The sequence below is a fragment of the Lissotriton helveticus genome, chromosome 9, assembly GCF_964261635.1.
Source record: "Lissotriton helveticus chromosome 9, aLisHel1.1, whole genome shotgun sequence".
Classification (NCBI taxonomy): domain Eukaryota; kingdom Metazoa; phylum Chordata; class Amphibia; order Caudata; family Salamandridae; genus Lissotriton; species Lissotriton helveticus.
The window spans coordinates 1,221,324,625-1,221,344,282 of record NC_136070.1 but is presented as its reverse complement, the minus strand read 5'-3'; the positions used below and the strand labels follow the sequence as shown (position 1 = coordinate 1,221,344,282).

The window sequence follows — 19,658 nt, the reverse complement described above, 5'->3', positions numbered from 1 at the left end:
AGCTGGAGGACAGGTGGTAGCTGAGGGTGGGAAGAGGTTAGACTTGGGGTGGACCTCCTGAACTGGGAAGCTGCCTTACTGGTTTAACCCACTATTCCCCTGTTGGTTACTTGTCTTGGCCCCGCTGTGAGAAGTTGCTGGAGACCCTGGGCGCCTAGCTTGCCCCCTTTCTAACTAATAGTGGGGAAGCCCATAGGAGAAGGAGACTGCAGCGCTGCGGAGCGCAGTCCTCTGCCCAGAGACTGGTAATTGAGTTGGACTGTCCCCTTGAGCATAATTCCCTGGAGCGTCATCTCTCACCTGCTGTGGTGGAGCGCCATTGAGGAGAGCAGAAGCCAGGAGAAAACGGGCTGTTCCGCCCTTCTAAACCCCCAATTCGGTACAGGGCGAGCGGCGCCGTTGTGAGCTGAATTCAAGTGCCCTGAGGTGAGGAGCGGACTTGGGGAAGCCTTTATCAATTGCCCAGTGGAAGAGCAGCGTCAGACGATCAGCGCGGTCTCAAGAGGTGAGACACCTATCTTTCGCGCATGCCCAGTGGCGCTGTTAGGCTCCGTGAGGCGGAGCTGGATTAGTGAAGGCGGGAGCGAGGGAAGCGTCGCGCATGCCCCAGTGAACAGTGCGTCCCCTTCCAGAGTGAGGAGAGCGTCGCGCATGACGGGAGGATTAGCGCGACCCCTTCCGGAGTGAGGAGAGCGCCGCGCATGACTGGAGGATCAGCGCGACCCCTTCCAGTGTGAGGAGAGACGCCGGGAGTCCCTCGGCGGTAGTTGCACAGAGGAGCTTCTCTCCCCCCTGCTCGAGCGCCATATGGTGAAGCAGGCGCGAGCGGGAAGGGAGATCTTTGACACCCAAGCGGCCCTCTCCCCTTCTGAAGAGCCTAAAACCCTCAGAGCCTCCCCTTTCAGAAAGAACATCACTGATGAGCTCCTAACAGCGGGAGCGGATCAGCGCGACCTCCCAATAGCGCATATGTGTATTGCTGCGCAACCAGGCTGGTGAGGAGGCGACGCTGACTGAAGGAACATCAGCAGTGAGCTCCAGTTTCTCCCGCTGTACCACAAGTAAGGTGGGGATCTGGGGTAGTAGAGATTGGATCACGAGAAAGGAAGGTCCCACAGCTAACATACCACAAACAAGTCCATAGTGTGAATCCAGGGACAGGTTTAACTATACTGTGGTATTGAGACTGGGGGAACTCTCCCAAAGTACTTAAACATTATACAAGAAAGCCTCATTGGTTATTGAGGCAGGATAAAGTTGCCAGATTAATGAACTGAGTAATATTGTTGGTTATGATGGTTGCTTTCATTACAGAGGGGGATAAGTGAGACCTGAGTAATATTGTTGGTTATGATGGTTGCTTTCATTACAGAGGGGGATAAGTGAAGAAACTAGATAACAGTAGTTATAGAAGCCAAAGTTAATTAAGGTTGGTGTCTGATGCCATGTTCTTTTGACAATAGCTCTTGAAGCAGGTTCACATTCTTGGAGGTGGCACTACTGACGTACATGATATCCAAATGTAATGAAAGTTAATGCTGAATAGTTTACTATGAACTCAATAATATCTTCTTGTGCTTATATTGTATGATAGTTTTCTCTCCCAAAACTCTAGTGGATTGCTCTTCACTTGATTTATTGTAAAGTACTGAACTGTAAATGCTAAACGTATAAGAGAACAGAGTATATTATTTTTATAAAGCAGTACTTATTTTCCTACATTTTTGGTGTAGCGTTTTCTTTTGTGTGCTATTGCGTGGTTTTATTCTTGGGTGGACTGCAACCTTAACACTGTGCCTCTGAAGTATATGTCTTGCCCTAGGCCAGGCTACCCCAGTTCCAACATACTGCATAATCCCCCCTCAAATATATGTCAGTGGTACTTTTTGTAGAATGAGTTTAGTGATATATTTTTAAATGTTTGGAGGTTTCTCAATGTCACTTTTACTTTATTTAAGTAATGGTTTTGAAAACTAATTACTGCAATGTGGTGGGCAGTTGTTCTTTCTCTTTCCTAGTAATGGTTTCTGCAGTGTACCTTATCTCATTGATTAGGTTTGGGCCGAATATGTAGTGCTTGGGGTTAGTACTATATATAGCTTTTAATTATTAAGTAAGGTCTTCTTATTTAACGGTTTGCCTTTTACTGATTAGGTAATGATTTCATATATTTTTTATATTTAATTAGATGTCACTTTTAAATGAATAAATATTAATTATTTTTTATTTTAAGTGTTATGTTAAAATATATTCTTTATTAGGTGTTTGAGATTTTCTTTTTGGGCCTTTCTTTAGTTAGATACTTTTTGAAGTCTGTTACTGAAGATATTTACGTTCATATGAACCAAGACTACAAGTCCCACAAGTTTTCAGTATTTTGATAACATCTCAAGTCTTCTCTGGAATATAATATACTGTTTTCAGTATTTTGTACCATGATATTGTTGTTTAAATAATATTTTTATGTCACTATTTGTGCTGTTGATACTATGGTCAGTTACACTTTACACAATAAATGTTCATATTTTTGTAGTCAATACTTTTGCTAGGATTTTTTTCCCCCGCACAATATCTTTATGATTGATATTAAGATATGCAAGCATTGGCCCTCGGCACTTCCTTTTGTATCTCCCAGACTGCTCTTTGAGTTTGTTTCTGGTGACTGAGGTTGCCTAGGTGTTTTTACTTAGAGGGAAACTCAGCCTTCTAGCGACCTTACTGTTTCCTGCAGTGTATCAAATTGAATAGTCCAAAGTAGAGATATTCTTGTCTATCTGTGGTGCACCTTATCAAAAAGGCAAGTAATAGCACATGAAAGCAAAAGAACATTTGCCCCATATACCTTGTCATCTCTATTTCTTATGCCTTCTGAGGATTGATTGAGGGGCAGAAAATGTATCTTGTCACCCTCCTTTTGTTGTCTCTTCAAAGCGTACATAGTCTTGGTAACACCTCACTTTTCAGCACGTTAACCCCCTTCGTCTCTTCTATAACTTATTTTCCGGATGGCAGATTTTGCAGTCAAGCCCCAGTTCAGGAGGACAGGCCTTCAGTCTCTCAGTATTCCTCCGAAGTCCAAATTCATGAGATGGGCACTAGCTTGACAAGCTGCCACTAGACAGCAGTTTTATGTGGGATTGGGTCTCCTCATACAATTAGCAGGATCCTCTAAGTAATATGCTTGTAGCCTCCAGTTAGCAGCTGTACATCACACTTTCTTCAAAGCTGCCAGCCACTTCTAACACTTGGTGCTCAAGTGCGCAGCTTGAACTCTTCCATCTTCACTCCATTTGTTTTTCATCAGGTGGCCACTAGTTCCCCTTCAGAGTTCTCTCTTTAAGCTTTCTTGGGGATTATGAAGTCACCCTCAAGTGAAGTGTAAATAGCATAAGTCTACGGATCCGATGTTCCTGCAAGTTCGGTCTACGGCACCAAAGCTCTTCATGTACCATTGGGAGGATCGCTGGAGTTAAACGCTTACACTCACTATAACTGAAGCCATACAACAAGCATTCTACAAGTTCGTCCTAGTATAGCATAAACTAGTATCTCATAGAAACAACTAACAGACACTCGGTCAAACAATATAAATGTACTTTACTCAGATCTATTTATAACTCATAAGTGACATCAATTTAAATGACCAAAGACAAAATCCCAGAAGGTGAGGAAATTCAACCAAGCAGCAGAATAAAGCACTTTTAAAGCACCAGAAGATTACTGGAAATGTTAGCGGGAAGCCTAACCCTGTTGCGCATAGCCTAAACATGAGGCAAAGAAGCTAAATAAAAATCTGAAAAAAAGAAAACATATCCATTTGCACTGAAATGAAACGATCACTTGTGATGTCTCTAGGATCTGTCAGCTTCTTGAAAGGATCAATTTAATATTTTAAGGCCTTATTTAGCATATTATGTAAAATAAGGATAAACGATCAAACCCATAACCTTTCAGTTAAACTTTCTTCAAAACCTACTAAAAACATTCAAATTATTAAAATTGTAGGTGCCAATTACAAAAAAGTGGGAGCCTTGCATGTTTTATAGCAGACGAGGGTCTGTGTGCCCAGTGGTGTACATACAATATAGGAAAAGTGGCAACAGAAATAAACAAGAGAAAAATAGATTCCAATCTTTTTCTTCTTACCTTAATGCATCGATCAACTCGTACGACTTTTGCACTTCCAAACGCAAGTCGTTGGCATGATCGAGATTGTAGGTCGTCTCCCCTGCACTGAGAAAGGTTAAAAAAAAGTATAAACATTTGCAATGTGAGATGGTTTTCCGCCTCAGATAAAAGCAGTATTAAGCACATATATACGAGGAAGACAAGACCATGCTTCATCGCAACCGGGCTTCCAGGTGTGGTGGGAGTATAAAGTAAAATTTGAAGGTTCATGCTGTGCAAACAGTATTTAATTCTCAAGACAGCTCCACCTTTCCAAAATAGCTTGTGCGGGACTCCCAATGAACCCCATTGAGAACTTGTATAAGAAAAAGGAGCAAATTCAAGAGACATCTATGACCTTTCCAACTTTATGACCGGATTTTGAATAAAGAATAAAATACATTGTCTGTCCAATTTTATAGTAGTGATACTGGGAGGGACCACCACATCATTAGCAAGAACATTTGCATGGTGCGTTGGGAACACAATTGTTGCTATGGCAAGACTGGGGTGAGCAAATCGGATGTAACAGTAAAAATGGTGCATCAACTCATTAAATCCTACTGCAATAATCTTCTCTGCGTATCAGAAAACAGTGGTATTTTCTAGATGCCAAGAACACTAGCTCGCTTTCGAAACAGCTGCTTTTTGAAGACAAACCCAGATAATTAGCAATACCAGGTTTAAAAGGCCATTCATTTATGTAAAAAGACAGGGCTTTAGGTTCTGTAGGAGAGTTCTAGGCAAAGCATGATAAGCCTAGATAAACTAAGGTTGTTCGCAGCAAGCCATTTGCAAAGATAATATCACAACTAAGAAGGCCCCTTAAACCTTTCCATGATCCTCATCTTAGGTGATGTTCTACCATGCCGCCCCCCCCCCCCCCCCCCCCCCTCAGATGAGACAATGGTAATTTTCCTTCTACACAACTTTTACTGGCTTACGAAGCCATGAAAATCATGTCAAACCAGAACATAAGCTCCAAGCGGTTTCTGATGGTTTACATAAATGCTGAACAGTTCTAATGTTACTGTGCTACTCCCTCTTTGGTAACAGACAAAGCCAGAACCTTTCACTCAGGAAAAAAAGTCTAAATCAAGTCAACCTATTCAGAAAAAAATATTACAAAATCGATACATTTGGAAATAGTATATATTACGTACTTTGGTGACACAACTACACTCACTTGATAGAGGATGCTAACGTAAAAAGCTCATTAGCATGATCAAAGAGAAAAAATAAATACTGTAAAAGGTAAAGTAGCAAATTCAGCAACTATAAAACAATTGCGAAGACAACCCCCAGGGAGGACCTGGCCCAAAATGCACATCTGCTCACTGATGAACACAGCTACTTTTAAACTCTGGAGCTAGTCAATACAGAATCAAGAATTCCAGCATACAGAAATATTCCAGCTCCTAATAAAGTCAGTCATTCCACAGACTTTTGTCTCAGACAATCAATCTACACTCGCACGTGGCCTCAAGAGTAAGTTGATAGAGGTCAGAGTGGTGCGACAGCCTACTAGAGTCTGGTACAAATGCACAGAAACAGTTTGTGTATGGTATCTTGATTGAATGGTCGGTTTCTATTGGCTATTAGAAAACTAGCACACTTTTAAAGTGCAAGTGATTCAGACCTTGTCTCGTAATGGTTTTTGTTGCGCTTTGGTCCCAACTACCATATAAGTGAAGGTTGAGCCAAGCAGGCAAAATAAACGTGCAACTATTTGCGGTAGTAACACCTTGCCTGCGTCGAGCGTTCAGCTCCAGCGCTGAACGTTTGAAAAACGTGTGGGGCACCGTCGGCCAACGGACGTTCGCAGCACTACCAAGGTAGTGCATGTGACGACCGTTGCCCGACGGCAGCAGCCAAGGGGTTAAATGTAGGAATCTCTCCTTTCAGTAATAGCCAAACAACTTGTCTTGAGCACTTTAAAGCTGGGTGCAACTCTTCCTTAAAAGCTCCCAACTAGGACACTAATGGAATAGCTCAACATTTTTTTTTCTTTGATCTGGTTAAGTCATAGATGAGTGGCATAAGGGTGCGCTGTTTAGGCACACAATGATTACTTTAGCCATCAAAATTGATTACCTAAGCCATCAAAATGCATCCACTGGGCACACAACCTATCTAACTCACTCGGAGACCACCTGTATCGAAGGAGGAGAGGTCTCCTCCAGTGGAAAAACAGCCCATTTATTAGAAGAGATCTCCTTTGCTAGCCACTTCCTCAAAAATTAAAATTCTTCTTAACTGCACAATCAGAGCCCGGAAGGATCGAGCCTAATCCCACAGTTCTCCAGTAGTCTTAAAGGTTTTCATACCGAAGGCCGCCTCTTTATCTACATCCCAACAAGTGTCTTAGTAAAGTTAACTTAATTGTTGATAGCTACTGTGCACTCTTGCACCTGGCTTCAACAGTAATTCAGGGAAGAAATCTGAGTAGGGATATTAAATTGTTTACAATAGTTAGCAATGCACAAGAGTAGAACAATTTGTTTAGCTGCCTCTGAAAAATAGAAATCATACTAGCATGTGACTCTGACTGTCGCCCTCTTTTGTTGGCCCCATCAATCCCCATGGTTAAACATGGTCAACATGTTTCATTGCCAAACAAGACTTACAGGCAAATTCATATGGGCATGAGGATCAGTTGCCACCCAGCTGTGCACTTTACCATATAACCATCAGGTGAATGCCTACCAGTAGGCCAAAGGAGATCCGTCTAGAGCAAAACTGTGGCCTCCTTCTGTGCCGGCAGACTGAGTTAAAATCCACACCTGACGTGAGTTGGTTGACAACTGGTCCTCGAGTCCTGATGAATTTTCCTGCAAGTCTGGTTTGGCAATGAAACATGTAGGCCCTTTGCAATACAATGATCTAAAAATATTATATTTAACACGAGCCTAGGTATAGAATAAAAGTGTATGTGACATGCCTTGCTTGACTCATTTTTACTTTAAGGGGTTAAATCTATTTCTACATTTTTTTAGGACCAACAGGAGGGTGGTGAGCACATATGACATTAATTAGTAGTTATATACATTGAGCACCACCAGTGATATGCATAGTGCGTGTTCCTCCCGTTACAACAGGAAAGTGTCGACGATGATAAAGCAATCCTATTGGTAAGCAATAGCCAACCGGCTCATGGTGGTCGCTTGCGTGAGAAACTTCCTGTAATGTTTTAAAAGTGTTATATTTACTTTTGAATGATCTTGATGGTCCCTAGGCACTTCACCTAGAAACAACTACACCGTAGCATATGGTCTGTCTCTGGGTTTTTACTGGAGCATGCCCTAGCCCTATATATGACACTGGCTAGAGGACTTTGTATTTCTTAAGAAAAATATAGGTGTGAATAGCACCAAGGGCTTGATTGCTATATTGAGGTAAAAAAGAAACTATCTTTACATTAATTTAAATCAGAACGAGCGTGGCCTATGTGAGACGTGTACTGTGACATGTTTGATGACTAGCGGAATGCACACCTTGTCAGAAATATGCGGCTGCGCTTAAGCTTGGAGTGGGATTAAGTAGCATGAAAGATAGCTATGCACGTGCACTTGCCTAGCATCTTATATAAATGATAGTTATGGCTATTTGCTGAGTTTGAGCGTTAGGAACACATAAGAATGCCCTAGATTACAGGCAGCAATTGAAAATTCTCTTTGGATTCGAATGTCAGGGGTCAAACTGAAGGTTGTTTGTAAGGGACAGAGGAAGCTGCAAAAATGATCTAAGAGTCCACTCAGAAATGACAGAGCAGCAACTATCAGGCATGCTCTGGATACAAGTAGCCTTGGTAGGCTTTCTATATAACCCATTTAGGAACCATGATGAAGTAATCTAAAGATATACACAGGAAAAATGCAGCCATGGTAAAAAATGGTTACTTACTTTTAGTACTGGTTCTAAACCACAGGAGTCTTCTTTTGAAGAAAAACATGTCTGCATAATTCCCCCCAGCGTCCAGGGACCCAGAACACTTCATATTAATATACACACCTACATATAAATAGAGCATCTAATTTGTCCGGATGTTGCAAAGCACTCTCCAAACGTCTTTTACAGGCAAGGATTTCCACATTTTAGACTGTACATAGTACAAAAACCCTCCTCAAAACTGCACTGAGACACCTGGAACACAAGCTACTGCCCACAAGTCTAAGTAATTAAGAGGAAAAGTGAAGCCTGACTCACTCACATTATAAGAGTAAAAAAAGAATCTTGTCCCTTCTAGGATCCAGGGGCTTCCACAACTCATAGGGCCTTGTACTGGCAATTGCTTCACAGAGACAGTGTTTTTAGAAGCGAGCAGGGAGACTAAGAAAAGAATTGGTAAGTTTTTATACTGCATGCCCAAGAAATAAAGGAGGACAAGGAGACTGGGTCTGGTGGCTCAGTGGACTAATGCATCCACTGCAGGGGCCTGTGTTCGACGTCATGGTCACAGGTTCAAATCCCAGCGGGTCCACTCAGCCTTTCATCCATTTGAGGTCGATAAAATGAGTACCATTGAGTTGGGTAACAATATACATCTGTTATTCAGCGCCAAGATCCCCCGTTGCTGGGATGAACGTGCGCTTTACAAATGCACATGTTATGTTATGTTATAAAAAGGAGTCACAAAATGTTTTAGAAAGATCCTGACACTAAAAACATAAAAAAGGAGAATAATGTATGGCTTCAATGAAGATTCCTAGGATACAAAGTTTAAGTTTAAAATATTTATTGAGCGCAACATACACCTAGACGGTTTCTTGGCGCTAAAGTAGGAGAACGACCCACTGAGCGGGGACAGTCACTGAAGGAATGGCTGGAAACTAAACAAAACCTAAGGAAGAGCCTGGGGAAATAAAAAGGTCTTCAAAGCTTTACGGAAGGCGGAATAATCAGTGAGGGACCTCAGGTGAAAAGGAAGCGAATTCCAAAACAAGGGGGCAAGAGTGGAAAATTTAGAGCCACCCTGTTTCTTTCTCCGGTAGCGGGGCACCGCTAGGAGAAGTTGGGCTGAGGAACGGAGGTCTCTGCCAGGGACATAAGCCTTGATGGCCGATGATATGAACAGGGGGGCCAGACCAGTCCTGGCCTGGAACACCATGCAGCCTAGTTTAAACAAGGCACGTTCCCGCACCGGGAGCCAGTGAAGAGTTCTTAGGAGGGGGGGAGGAGTGATGGAATTTAGGGAGACCAAAGGCAAGACGAGCAGCCTGGTTTTGCACTAATTGCAATTTACGGAGGCTGTACAGAGGGATGCCATTGTACAGAATGTTCCCGTAGTCCAGGCGGGACAGGACCAGTGCGGACATAATTACCTTGAGTGCCGGAAAGGAGAAGAAACGGGAGATAGAACGAATGGTGCGAAGAGTGAGAAAGCAGGAAGAAACCACAGAACCAATCTGGGAGTGCATAGTGAGTTGATTATTGAGCTTAATACCAAGAGTCTTGACAGAGGAAACCGGAGTAGGGGGAGAACCAAAGGAGGGGGGCCAGAAAAGTGAATTCCAGGGACTGGAACAACCACCCGTCACCACAAGTTCCGTTTTATCGGGATTGAGTTTCAGGTGGTTGAGGTTCATCCAGTCCCTGATGAAAGATAGAGTAGATTGGAAATTGGAAATAGAATCAGATGTAGAAGAAAGGTTAAAGATGAGCTGGAGGTCGTCTGCATAATTAAATACCGAGACCTCCAGGTGCTGTAGAGAAAAGATGAGCGGAGCAATGTAAAGGTTAAAAAGTAAAGGAGAGAGAGAAGAACCCCGGGGAACACCGCACTGGACCTGGCAGGGGGTAGCTGAAAACTCCCCAAGATGGACTGCCTGGGTCCGGTCCCTCAGAAAGGACGAGAGCCAGATGAGGGCTGATCCTCCTATGCCCGCCGCCCTGACACGGGAAAGCAAGATGGAATGGTCCACCGTGTCAAAGGCGGCGGACAAATCAAGAAGGACCAGCTACATAATAGGATCTTCATTGATAGACATAATTGTAAGAATAGTGTAATAAGCTAGTGATGTCATAATCCTTGCTAATCTTGGGCATCAAGAACAAAAACTATTTCACATGAGACAGTAATGCAGCTCCGAAAATAGAGTTTACAGAAAACCTTTCTCAGTTTAGACTGACTCACAATAGTGTCAGCTTTTGTACAGGAATCAAGACAAGAGGGTGATTTACAAGTGGCCACTTTGCATGTGTCTGGTAGAGGAATAGCTTATAGACAAATATACCTTATCCTCCACATCTCACATATGAATGGCCTTAAATGAGTACAAAATTCTTAAGCCACAGTTTTACCTGGAGGCCGGGTGGTCCAGGCATTGAAAAGTTTGTTTTATGAGAAACTGTTTTGCCTTCTTCCAGGTCCGGCCCAGAGTGTGCCATGGGACTGGGCCACTGAAAAAGCTTGCTGTAGATTGTGCAATTCTGGGGAAGAAAATATTATTCACATATAGGTTTTGCCCTGCTCTACTGAGAGAACGGAGGGCACTACTAAGAAGAGCTCCTTTTAACCAACGGGGCATCCGGTCCTGCAGGCAGGCTGTGATTGCATGTCTTAAAGCAATGGACCCCATTCTGAATTGTTGCTTCACAAAGGTTTTAAAGCTTGCGGCAACAAAGCTCGACACTTATTGAGGTTTTGTTGACTTCAAGCTTATTTACGTTCCCTGATTTGCCTCCCCCCCCCACAGTATTTCCGCACATCCGTCAAGGTATCCTGTTTAAACCAACCATTTCCTGAAGCCTAAACTGAACTGCACCTTAAGAATTTACAAGCATGTGACCTTTTACACGGTATCATCTGTGACAGTCCTGCACAGTGAACATTTATCATGCACTTTAAGACTAGATACGCCTCTTTTAAACACTTGTTCTGCTTTTATAAATGTTTTTGGCAACTCATTTAGGGTCACAGTGCTACTGTTCTTGACTGCACCCCCTACAATTAGTTGTTACATTTTAGGCTGTAAATGGATTGTAAACCATCTTCTCTAGACTTAAAACAAATTATTTACCCTGGTCAGCGTTCTTTACGCAATTTACAACCCCTTATAGGGCAACCTTTTTAAGGTGTTTTGCAAATGAATTGGTATTTTTAATATATATTTTTATAGAGTTTCAACGCTGCAAAGGATCAACAAACCAAAAGACATTAACAACCCAACCTACTTCTTAGCATGCTATAAACAAACATCATTACACTTTTAGCATACCAGTCATGTGTTGCTTATAATAGTTCTTCCGTCTGCCAACTCTTGTAAGGTACTCTCGTGGAGTACTCAATGACTGCTGTTGGAGAAATCCAAAGTCATCTTTTTGTTATCACAGTAAAAATCCTCCTTGTTGAAAGCTAGGTGATGGCACCTGAGGTAACTTGGTGAAATTCTGTTACTGCCGTTTGGAATCTGCACTTTTTCTCTGGCACTAATACGACTTTGATATATTCTGTAATTTACCAAAAATGCTGCTTTGCAAGTGACACTTTATTTTGCACTGCCAGATTTTATAATGTGTTCTCCATTTTAACTTCCGATTTGATTAGGTATCAATGAGATGCTCATTTGTTATGGTTTTAATTAACTGTACAATAATAAATGACTTGACTGGTAGAGGAATATTTCTTAGCCAGGCAGCGGTAGCTGCTTTTGCTCTAGTGAAATGGGATCTGGGGTTGCAGGGCAAGGTTTTTTTAACCAACTAATAACAATGATATGCAAGATACAAATCGACAAGATAGGTTGTTTTGAGGTGTCGAGACCACTGATCATGATCACATTTGATAAACGTTGGTTAGATTTGTGCAAGGGCTTTGTCCTGTCTAGATGAAAGTACAGAACTCTCCTGACTTCCAGATATTGTGAGCAATGTCGTGCAGGTGAAGAGATATGGCTAAAGAAAACTGGGAGAGTAACAGTCTGCTTACTATGACATTATGATACCACTTTAAGGAGGGAAGAAATTTCTCAATTCCACTATTTAGTTGGAACGCACTAATGGGTTTAACTGCTGAAAGGACATACACTTCACTAAACATGCGTGGAAACATGCAATGGTCCTCCCCCTGCTCAAAAAACTCAACTCTGACCCCGAGGTTGTCTCTAACTTCCGCCCCATTTCCCTGCTTTCCGTTCTCTCTAAAACCTTGGAAAAGCACATCAACCTCCAGTTGACTAAGTTTGTTGGGCACAAAACATCTTACATCAGTCTCAATCGGGCTTTAGAGACTGTTTCTCCACAGAATCGACACTACTGGGAGTTACTGAAAATATTCCTCAACTAGTCGACAAAGGAGAGACGGTGGCACTTATTCTATTGGATTTAAGTGCTGCGTTTGATACCGTTTCCAACCCCTCGCTTCTAAAGATTCTCCATACCAAGGGCATCGGCGGTAAGGCACTCACGTGGTTGTCCAGCTTTCTATCTAATAGGACCTTTCAGGTCTTCTTCCCTACTGCTCATTCCAGGACACAGGTGTCCCCGTATGGAGTCCCCCAGGGCTCCATTCTCAGTCCATTGCTCTTCAACATCTATGTCAGCCCTCTGGCCACGATAGCAGAGCAAGCAGGCTTAACAATTTACTCCTACGCTGATGACACCCAGCTTATCTACTCGCTTTCCTCTATAGAAACTTCAAAGTCACCCTCTCTCCAACCAGGGATAATAAAGATAGCCGATTGGATGCACACAAATAAACTTAAGCTAAATGGGGGGAAAAAGAAACTCCTCATCTTCGGCAACAATAAAACTCTTTGGGGCCCCCAACATTGGCCGCCGCAGATGGGTGATCTTCCCCTCCCATCACAATTGGCACGCAATCTTGGTGTCATTATTGACGACCAACTGTCGATGAAGCAACAGGTGATTAAAGTTGCTTCAACTTATTTTGCTATTCTCAAGTGGCTTAGGAAAATCCTCTGGATGCTTCCTTCTGCTACTCAAAAAACTGTCCAATCCAGATTGGACTACGGTAACATGCTCTATCTGGGTGCTGGCAAGGAAGTGCTCCGCAAGCTTCAGGTAGTCCAAAATTCCGCAGCAAGACTGCTCTGTCAACTCCCTAGAATGGCTGCCACTTCTGGCATACTTCATGAACTTCACTGGCTGAGAATTGACAATCGCGCCAAATTTAAAGCCCTCTGCTATATGCACAGAATAAACATGGGCTCAGTTCCCCACTATTTAAGTGCCTTGGTGCAACGATATCGCCCTTCACGTTTACTTCGATCTTTGAATCAATTAAATTTTAAGGTGCCTAGAATCAAACAAGCCAAAGTGGGAGGACACTCTTTTGCCTTTCTAGCTCCCTCCCTGTGGAACTCCCTTCCTAGCCATTTACGCCTTGAAAAGCATTACTTTTTAAATCAGTAAAACCTTCGATTCCTCCCGTTGGCCCTTGGCCCTTGCCTCTTGTCCTGTATTGTCCGTAGGTGCCGAGAAACCTCCGGGTAGCTGTGCGCCACATAAATTCAATAGATAAATAAACCTACAAGCTGAAGAAATAGCCATTAGAAAGGCAGTCTACCAAGATAGATGCTGCAATGAAGTCATGTGAATTACTACAAAAGATAGACCCATTAATTTTGACTGGATAACTTTGAGCCGCCCAAAGTTGGAAGCTTTCTTCAGGCCTTCCCAAAAATCTTTTGTGACATGAATTTAAAACAAGCATTTACAATGCAATGGTTTCGCCTTTGGAAAAGTTAGAGTTATTGGCATTGTAAATGACAAAATTTGTATTTATGTGTTGGTTTTGAAAACAGATAAATGCATGGCATTGTCATTTACATTGCCATTAGCTTAATCTCTGCAGTCGCTCTGCACTCTCTAGCACTCCCTACTCACTCTGCACTCCCTAGCACTCCCTACTCACTCTGCACTCTCTAGCACTCCCTAGCACTCCCTACTCACTCTGCACTCCCTAGCATTCCCTACTCACTGTGCACTCTCTAGCACTCCCTACTCACTCTGCACTCTCTAGCACTCCCTACTCACTCTGCATTCCCTATGCACTCCCTATGCACTCCCTAAGCACTCCATATGCACTCTCCACTCCATATGCACTCTCCACTCCATATGCACTCTCCACTCCCTATGCACTCTCCACTCCCTATGCACTCTCCACTCCCTATGCACTCTCCACTCCCTATGCACTCTCCACTCCCTATGCACTCTCCACTCCCTATGCACTCTCCACTCCCTATGCACTCTCCACTCCCTATGCACTCTCCACTCTCCACTCCCTATGCACTCTCCACTCTCCACTCCCTATGCACTCTCCACTCTGCACTCCCTATGCACTCTCCACTCCCTATGCACTCTCCACTCCCCATGCACTCTCCACTCCCTATGCACTCTCCACTCCCTATGCACTCTCCACTCCCTATGCACTCTCCACTCCCTATGCACTCTCCACTCCCTATGCACTCTCCACTCCCTATGCACTCTCCACTCCCTATGCACTCTCCACTCCCTATGCACTCTCCACTCCCTATGCACTCCCTACTATTAAAGGTTATTTCTTCCAATGCAGTTTGGGTGCAGTGTGCGCTGCATTCTATACAAAGGTGGCGTCTAATCCTGCTCTACTCAAGTCACATTTTCCAACGTCATCTTTTCAAAAAATATTTAAAAATGTAAAAAAAATATGTCAGAACCCCAAAATCACATGAAAATGTACTACTGGCGATGCTCTACCGAGCTGTGCTGTTTAAGAAGGGATCAGAGCAAGGGGTTCCCCCGATCTGAAAGGCCCTTGGGTGCCCCCCAGGTCCCTGCCGAAAGCATGCGACATTTGCAAGGAAGGAGCTCGCCGAAGTTTCAAAAATTAATAAAAAATATTTAGAAGTCAGAAATAGTCACATCCGACCCATCAAAATGTACCCCTGAGTGTGGAGCTCAAACTGAGCCGGGTACAAGAGTCGGATCCTCAAAGGAGCTCCTCATTTGGAACTTCTTTGGACTTGCGACCTTGCATGTTCTGCTTGTAAGGACTGAGAACACAGCCTTCAACAAGGGAAAGTCCCCTTGAAGTGGGGCACAGGCTGTTCTAACCTAGGGCCACATAGGGAGGACCCTCACACCCCAATGCAACCCCCCCCAAAAAACCCACATTTATCCACTTTTACAGAATAGGGAGCAATCTTTTGCTTGGAAACAAGAAGTCATCAAAGATGGCGTGTAATACTGGCACGGGGAGCGCTGCATACGTGTACATGGTATTACATTAAAAACTACATTCATAGTATTTCCAGACCCGGTTACTGGGGGGTGAGACTGCGGGGCACTGGGTGTAGTCCCGGCTTCCAAAGCAGGTTTGACCGGCACTCTTCATAAAGGGGGCCAGGCTCTACAGAGCAGCGCATAGGGGTTGCCCCACATGTATGCAAGTTCGGTGCGCCCCTAGCATAAGTGTGTGTTTATAATGTTACTCTGCTGGGTTGTGGGGGGCAGGGGTGATTCGACCTGGGTGGCAGTCATGTGGCACGTGCACTCCTTGCTCCACAAACCTCCAGAATCCAGGTGGCCACGATCTTCCGCATGTAGGGTTGCACTTCACGCTGCACGCACTTAAAGTAGGAAGCGGACGGCGGGCAGTTCTCCTCCGCCTTCAGCATGGGGTTTCCACCTCGCAGCACAGCAGCTGATGTTCCATGTCTCCCCCGGCGCGCGGTGCCTGCCCTTGAGAGGGGGTGCGGGGTGCCCGTGCTGTCCTGTCCTGTGAGTGAGAGAGCTCCGTTCAGTGCTTGCTGCTGCTTCCGCTGCTGGAGCTCTCTGGAGGCTCCGGCTCTGCCCAGCTCTCAGCTCAAGTCTCCTCCTGCGGCAGGCCCACACGGCCCTCCAGTGCTCACATCAAAGCCGGCGCTGGCTTAAGGAGGGGGCGGATTCAGCAAGCAAATATGTGAGTCATTGTGAGAATTAGTGAGTGGTTAAGCGTGTGGCTTATTCTGAGTAAGGGAGGGAGTGCACGATTTGGAGGAGACACCAAGAGAGTCTGGGGGGGGCAGGAACGGTTAGACGGACAGCGGGAGGGCGGGAACGGACAGCGGGAGGGGGGGGTCGGGAACGGGATTAAAACAAACAAAGTGAAAACACATTTATAAACAAAATGCTCCTTACCTGATCGCTTCGTGGGAACTCGAATCTTCCAGCCAACTCCAACAACAGACACTTGTAAAAGGAAGAAAACAGGCCGACTCGAAAAAAAAAATAACACCCACCCACCGCCGCGATGACGAACAGAAGTGGGTGGAGAGGGAAAAAAACGCGGGAACGCCCCCGAATCTGGTCCGGCCTTGACGGACAGATCCGGCTCCCAATGGCTAGCCTCCATTTATGGAGCTAGCCAATGGGAGCCGGGGGACGTTCCTGAAGCACATATAGTAAACAATAGATTTCTCTGGGGCGGAGCTAAAGCTCCGTGCCCCAGGCGAAACCTAAAAAGGGTTTTTACTTATAACCTCATTGTAAGCTAATACAGTTGCAAGGGTTACTGATAGAAAACTGCATCTTTGATTGTGCCAAACTTAATAGATATGGTTGAATCATCTCCTGACATAGGTTCGCACTATTTCTCTTGACACCACAAGCAAAACCTCTCCCATTTGAAGGAATAGCAAGCCCTGGGAAAAGGGTGTTTAACCTCCCATAGAATGTCCAAGGATGAAATAGGGCATATTCATAATCTCATATTTTCTGATCTCGAGGGCCATGTTGCCTAATTCAAGGGTCTCAGGATTGAGGATTTGATATTTGATGGTGCAATCTGGTGAACATGTGTATTTTTCATGGCAACCTGCTGTGTAACTTGACTGATATTTCTAACAGGTTCGGGTACCACCATGGACTCAGCCAGTCTGGATCAATGAGGCTCCTTTTCGCCTGGCAATTTCAGAGGTTCACTATAACTGTTGATGGAACTGGATGAAAATCATAGAGCAGTGCCCTTGAAAATTTCATCAAAACGGCATTGCCCAGTAAACCTAATTTTGGTATCCTGGGTGTGAAGTCTTTGCATCTTTTCTCTAATGTTGGATAGCCCAATCGGAGAAATTTAGTTAAAGTATTCTACTCGAAGATGGCACCCAAAAGAGAACTCACGCCTCCTGGTTGCCGGTGTGCACACCATTTTCTTCCCGGAAGGACCACCCAGGCAACTCTCCTCATAGATGGTGCCCGAGCGAACTGATGCCGATACGCTCCCCCCCAAGCTCTGACAGAACCCTCTGGGCGATTATCCGTCTTCCGCAGGAAGGGCCACAAAAGGTAGAAACACCACACTGGTATCTGCCTTGTTTTCTGCATACTACGAGGAACCATACTAGTTACCGGGCAATTTTCATCTCTGGCAAGACCCCAACTAAGCAAATGCTGTAAAGCCTGTAGAGAAAAATAAAATATGAAGATGGCAGGCATGCCTTAAGACATTGTGTGCCTTCAGGTCAGAATTATCATTATTATCGAGTCACAAAACTATTATTTGTATTATTAAGCAGCTTTTTCTGAGCTCAACGGAGGAATACAGCACTGGAAGGGAAGCTACAACGGATTCACAAAGTACTAGCTGTCTGGTGGAGCACTAAATGCTTATGTTTATTTTTCATACATACTGGAACTTTGGTGCGTAGGTGAACAGCAAAAGTGATACTAGCAAGATAGGACACCCTTTAAAAAGGAATGTGTTGTTTGGCACCCCGTGGGCATGCAATTACACAAATAGCAGAGCATATAAGGAATATGCTACTTACCAGTATGCATCTGTTCTTGGCATGTAGGGCTGCTGATATTTATATCTATGCATAGATCGCCGCCTAGTGTTGGGTCCGGATGATTGCACATTGTTGTCCTGGAAGAGTCTTCGAAGTATCACAAGATAGGTGGCTCCTCCCCTGGACTACAGTGCGCATGGTCATCCCCTCCATGCTCAGATTGTTTTTCGCCATTGTGGCAGAGATGGAGTGTGATATAGTAAGTGATGACCCTGCGTTAGAATGAGTGTGAATGCTACAGCTGCGACAGGCACCGGGGAGGAGGGCCAGCGATATAAATATCAGCAGCCCTACATGCCAAGAACAGATTCATACTGGTAAGTAGCATATTCCGTTCGAGGCATGTGGGCTGCTGAATTTATATCTATGCATAGAATAAATAGTAGTACCCTCCTTATTGGCGGTTGCCCGTGCCAGCTGCAGCAGTCTGAAAGAGAGTTCTGAGAACAGCCTGACCTACAGCAGCTTGCTGTTTTGAGTGTACATCCACGCAGTAGTGTTTGGTGAATGTGTGTATGGTGGTTCATGTAGCTGCTCTACATATGTCCTCTAGAGGAATGTTACCTAGGAAAGCCATGGATGCCCCTAATTTACGTGTGGAATGCGCTCTTGGGGGAACTGTTAACGTGCGTTTAGCCTTTTGATAACAGATCTGGATGCACTTAACAATCCATCTGGCTATACCGGATTTAGAAATCGGGTTGCCTTTGTGCTGTGGAGAGAAGGCAACGAACAGTTGTTTAGTTTTCCTGAAGTCTTTAGTTCTGTCTATGTAATACAGGAGAGCTCTTTTAACATCAAGTGTGTATAGTGCTCTGTCTGCCACTGAATCAGGATTTGGGAAGAATACAGGTAGTTCGATAGTTTGGTTAATGTGGAACTGTGACACTACCTTGGGCATAAACTTGGGGTTGGTGCGTAGCACAACCCTATTAGCATGAATTTGAATGAAAGGCTCCTGAATCGTGAGGGCTTGCAGCTCGCTAACTCGTCGCAGTGACGTAATTGCGACCAGAAAAGCCACTTTCCATGCGAGAAATTGTATCTCACAAGAGTGAAGAGGTTCAAATGGTGGGCCCATGAGCCTGGTGAGGACTATGTTGAGGTTCCAGACCGGCGAAGGCGGGTGTCTTGGAGGAATGACCCTTTTCAGTCCCTCCATAAAAGCTTTAATGGCTGGCACTTTGAAAAGGGATAGGTGCTGTCTATTTTGAAGATAAGCCGCCATTGCTGCTAAATGTATCCTGATGGAACTATACACTAGATTACACCTGTACAGGTGCAGCAAATAACATATGATGTTTTGTGTGGAAGCATCAAGTGGATTTATGTTATTATTGGAGCAATAGATAACAAAACGCTTCCATTTTGCCGCGTAGCAGGCCCTGGTGGTAGGTCGCCTAGCCTCCTTTATGATGTCCATACAGTCAGGAGGCAGGTTTAGGTAGCCAAACTCTATGACCTTAGGAGCCATATTGCAAGGCTCAACTGCTGCGGATCTGGGTGCTGAATGTCTCCATGGTTCTGAGTGAGGAGACTGGGTGTGAGTCTTAGGCGCTGGTGGGGATCCACGGAAAGTTCCAGGAACGTGGTGTACCATGCCTGTCTTGCTCACGTTGGAGCAACTAGGATGAGCGTCATGGAGTGTTGCCTCAGTTTGCGTGCCACCAGCGGTATGAGTGGTGCTGGAGGAAAGGCGTACGCAAATTTGTTCGACCAGTT

At 44.4% G+C, this 19,658-nt stretch overlaps 1 protein-coding gene across 1 annotated transcript in view; it reads right to left on the bottom strand.

The window, feature by feature from the left end:
* RBSN (rabenosyn, RAB effector) overlaps positions 1–19,658 on the bottom strand; it is a 131,399-nt gene that overhangs the window by 39,345 nt on the left and 72,396 nt on the right. Inside the window, exon 11 of the mRNA XM_078661702.1 lies at positions 4,147–4,233. Within this exon, the coding sequence (XP_078517828.1) occupies positions 4,147–4,233 (87 nt within the window). The remainder of the gene's footprint in view (positions 1–4,146; positions 4,234–19,658) is intronic.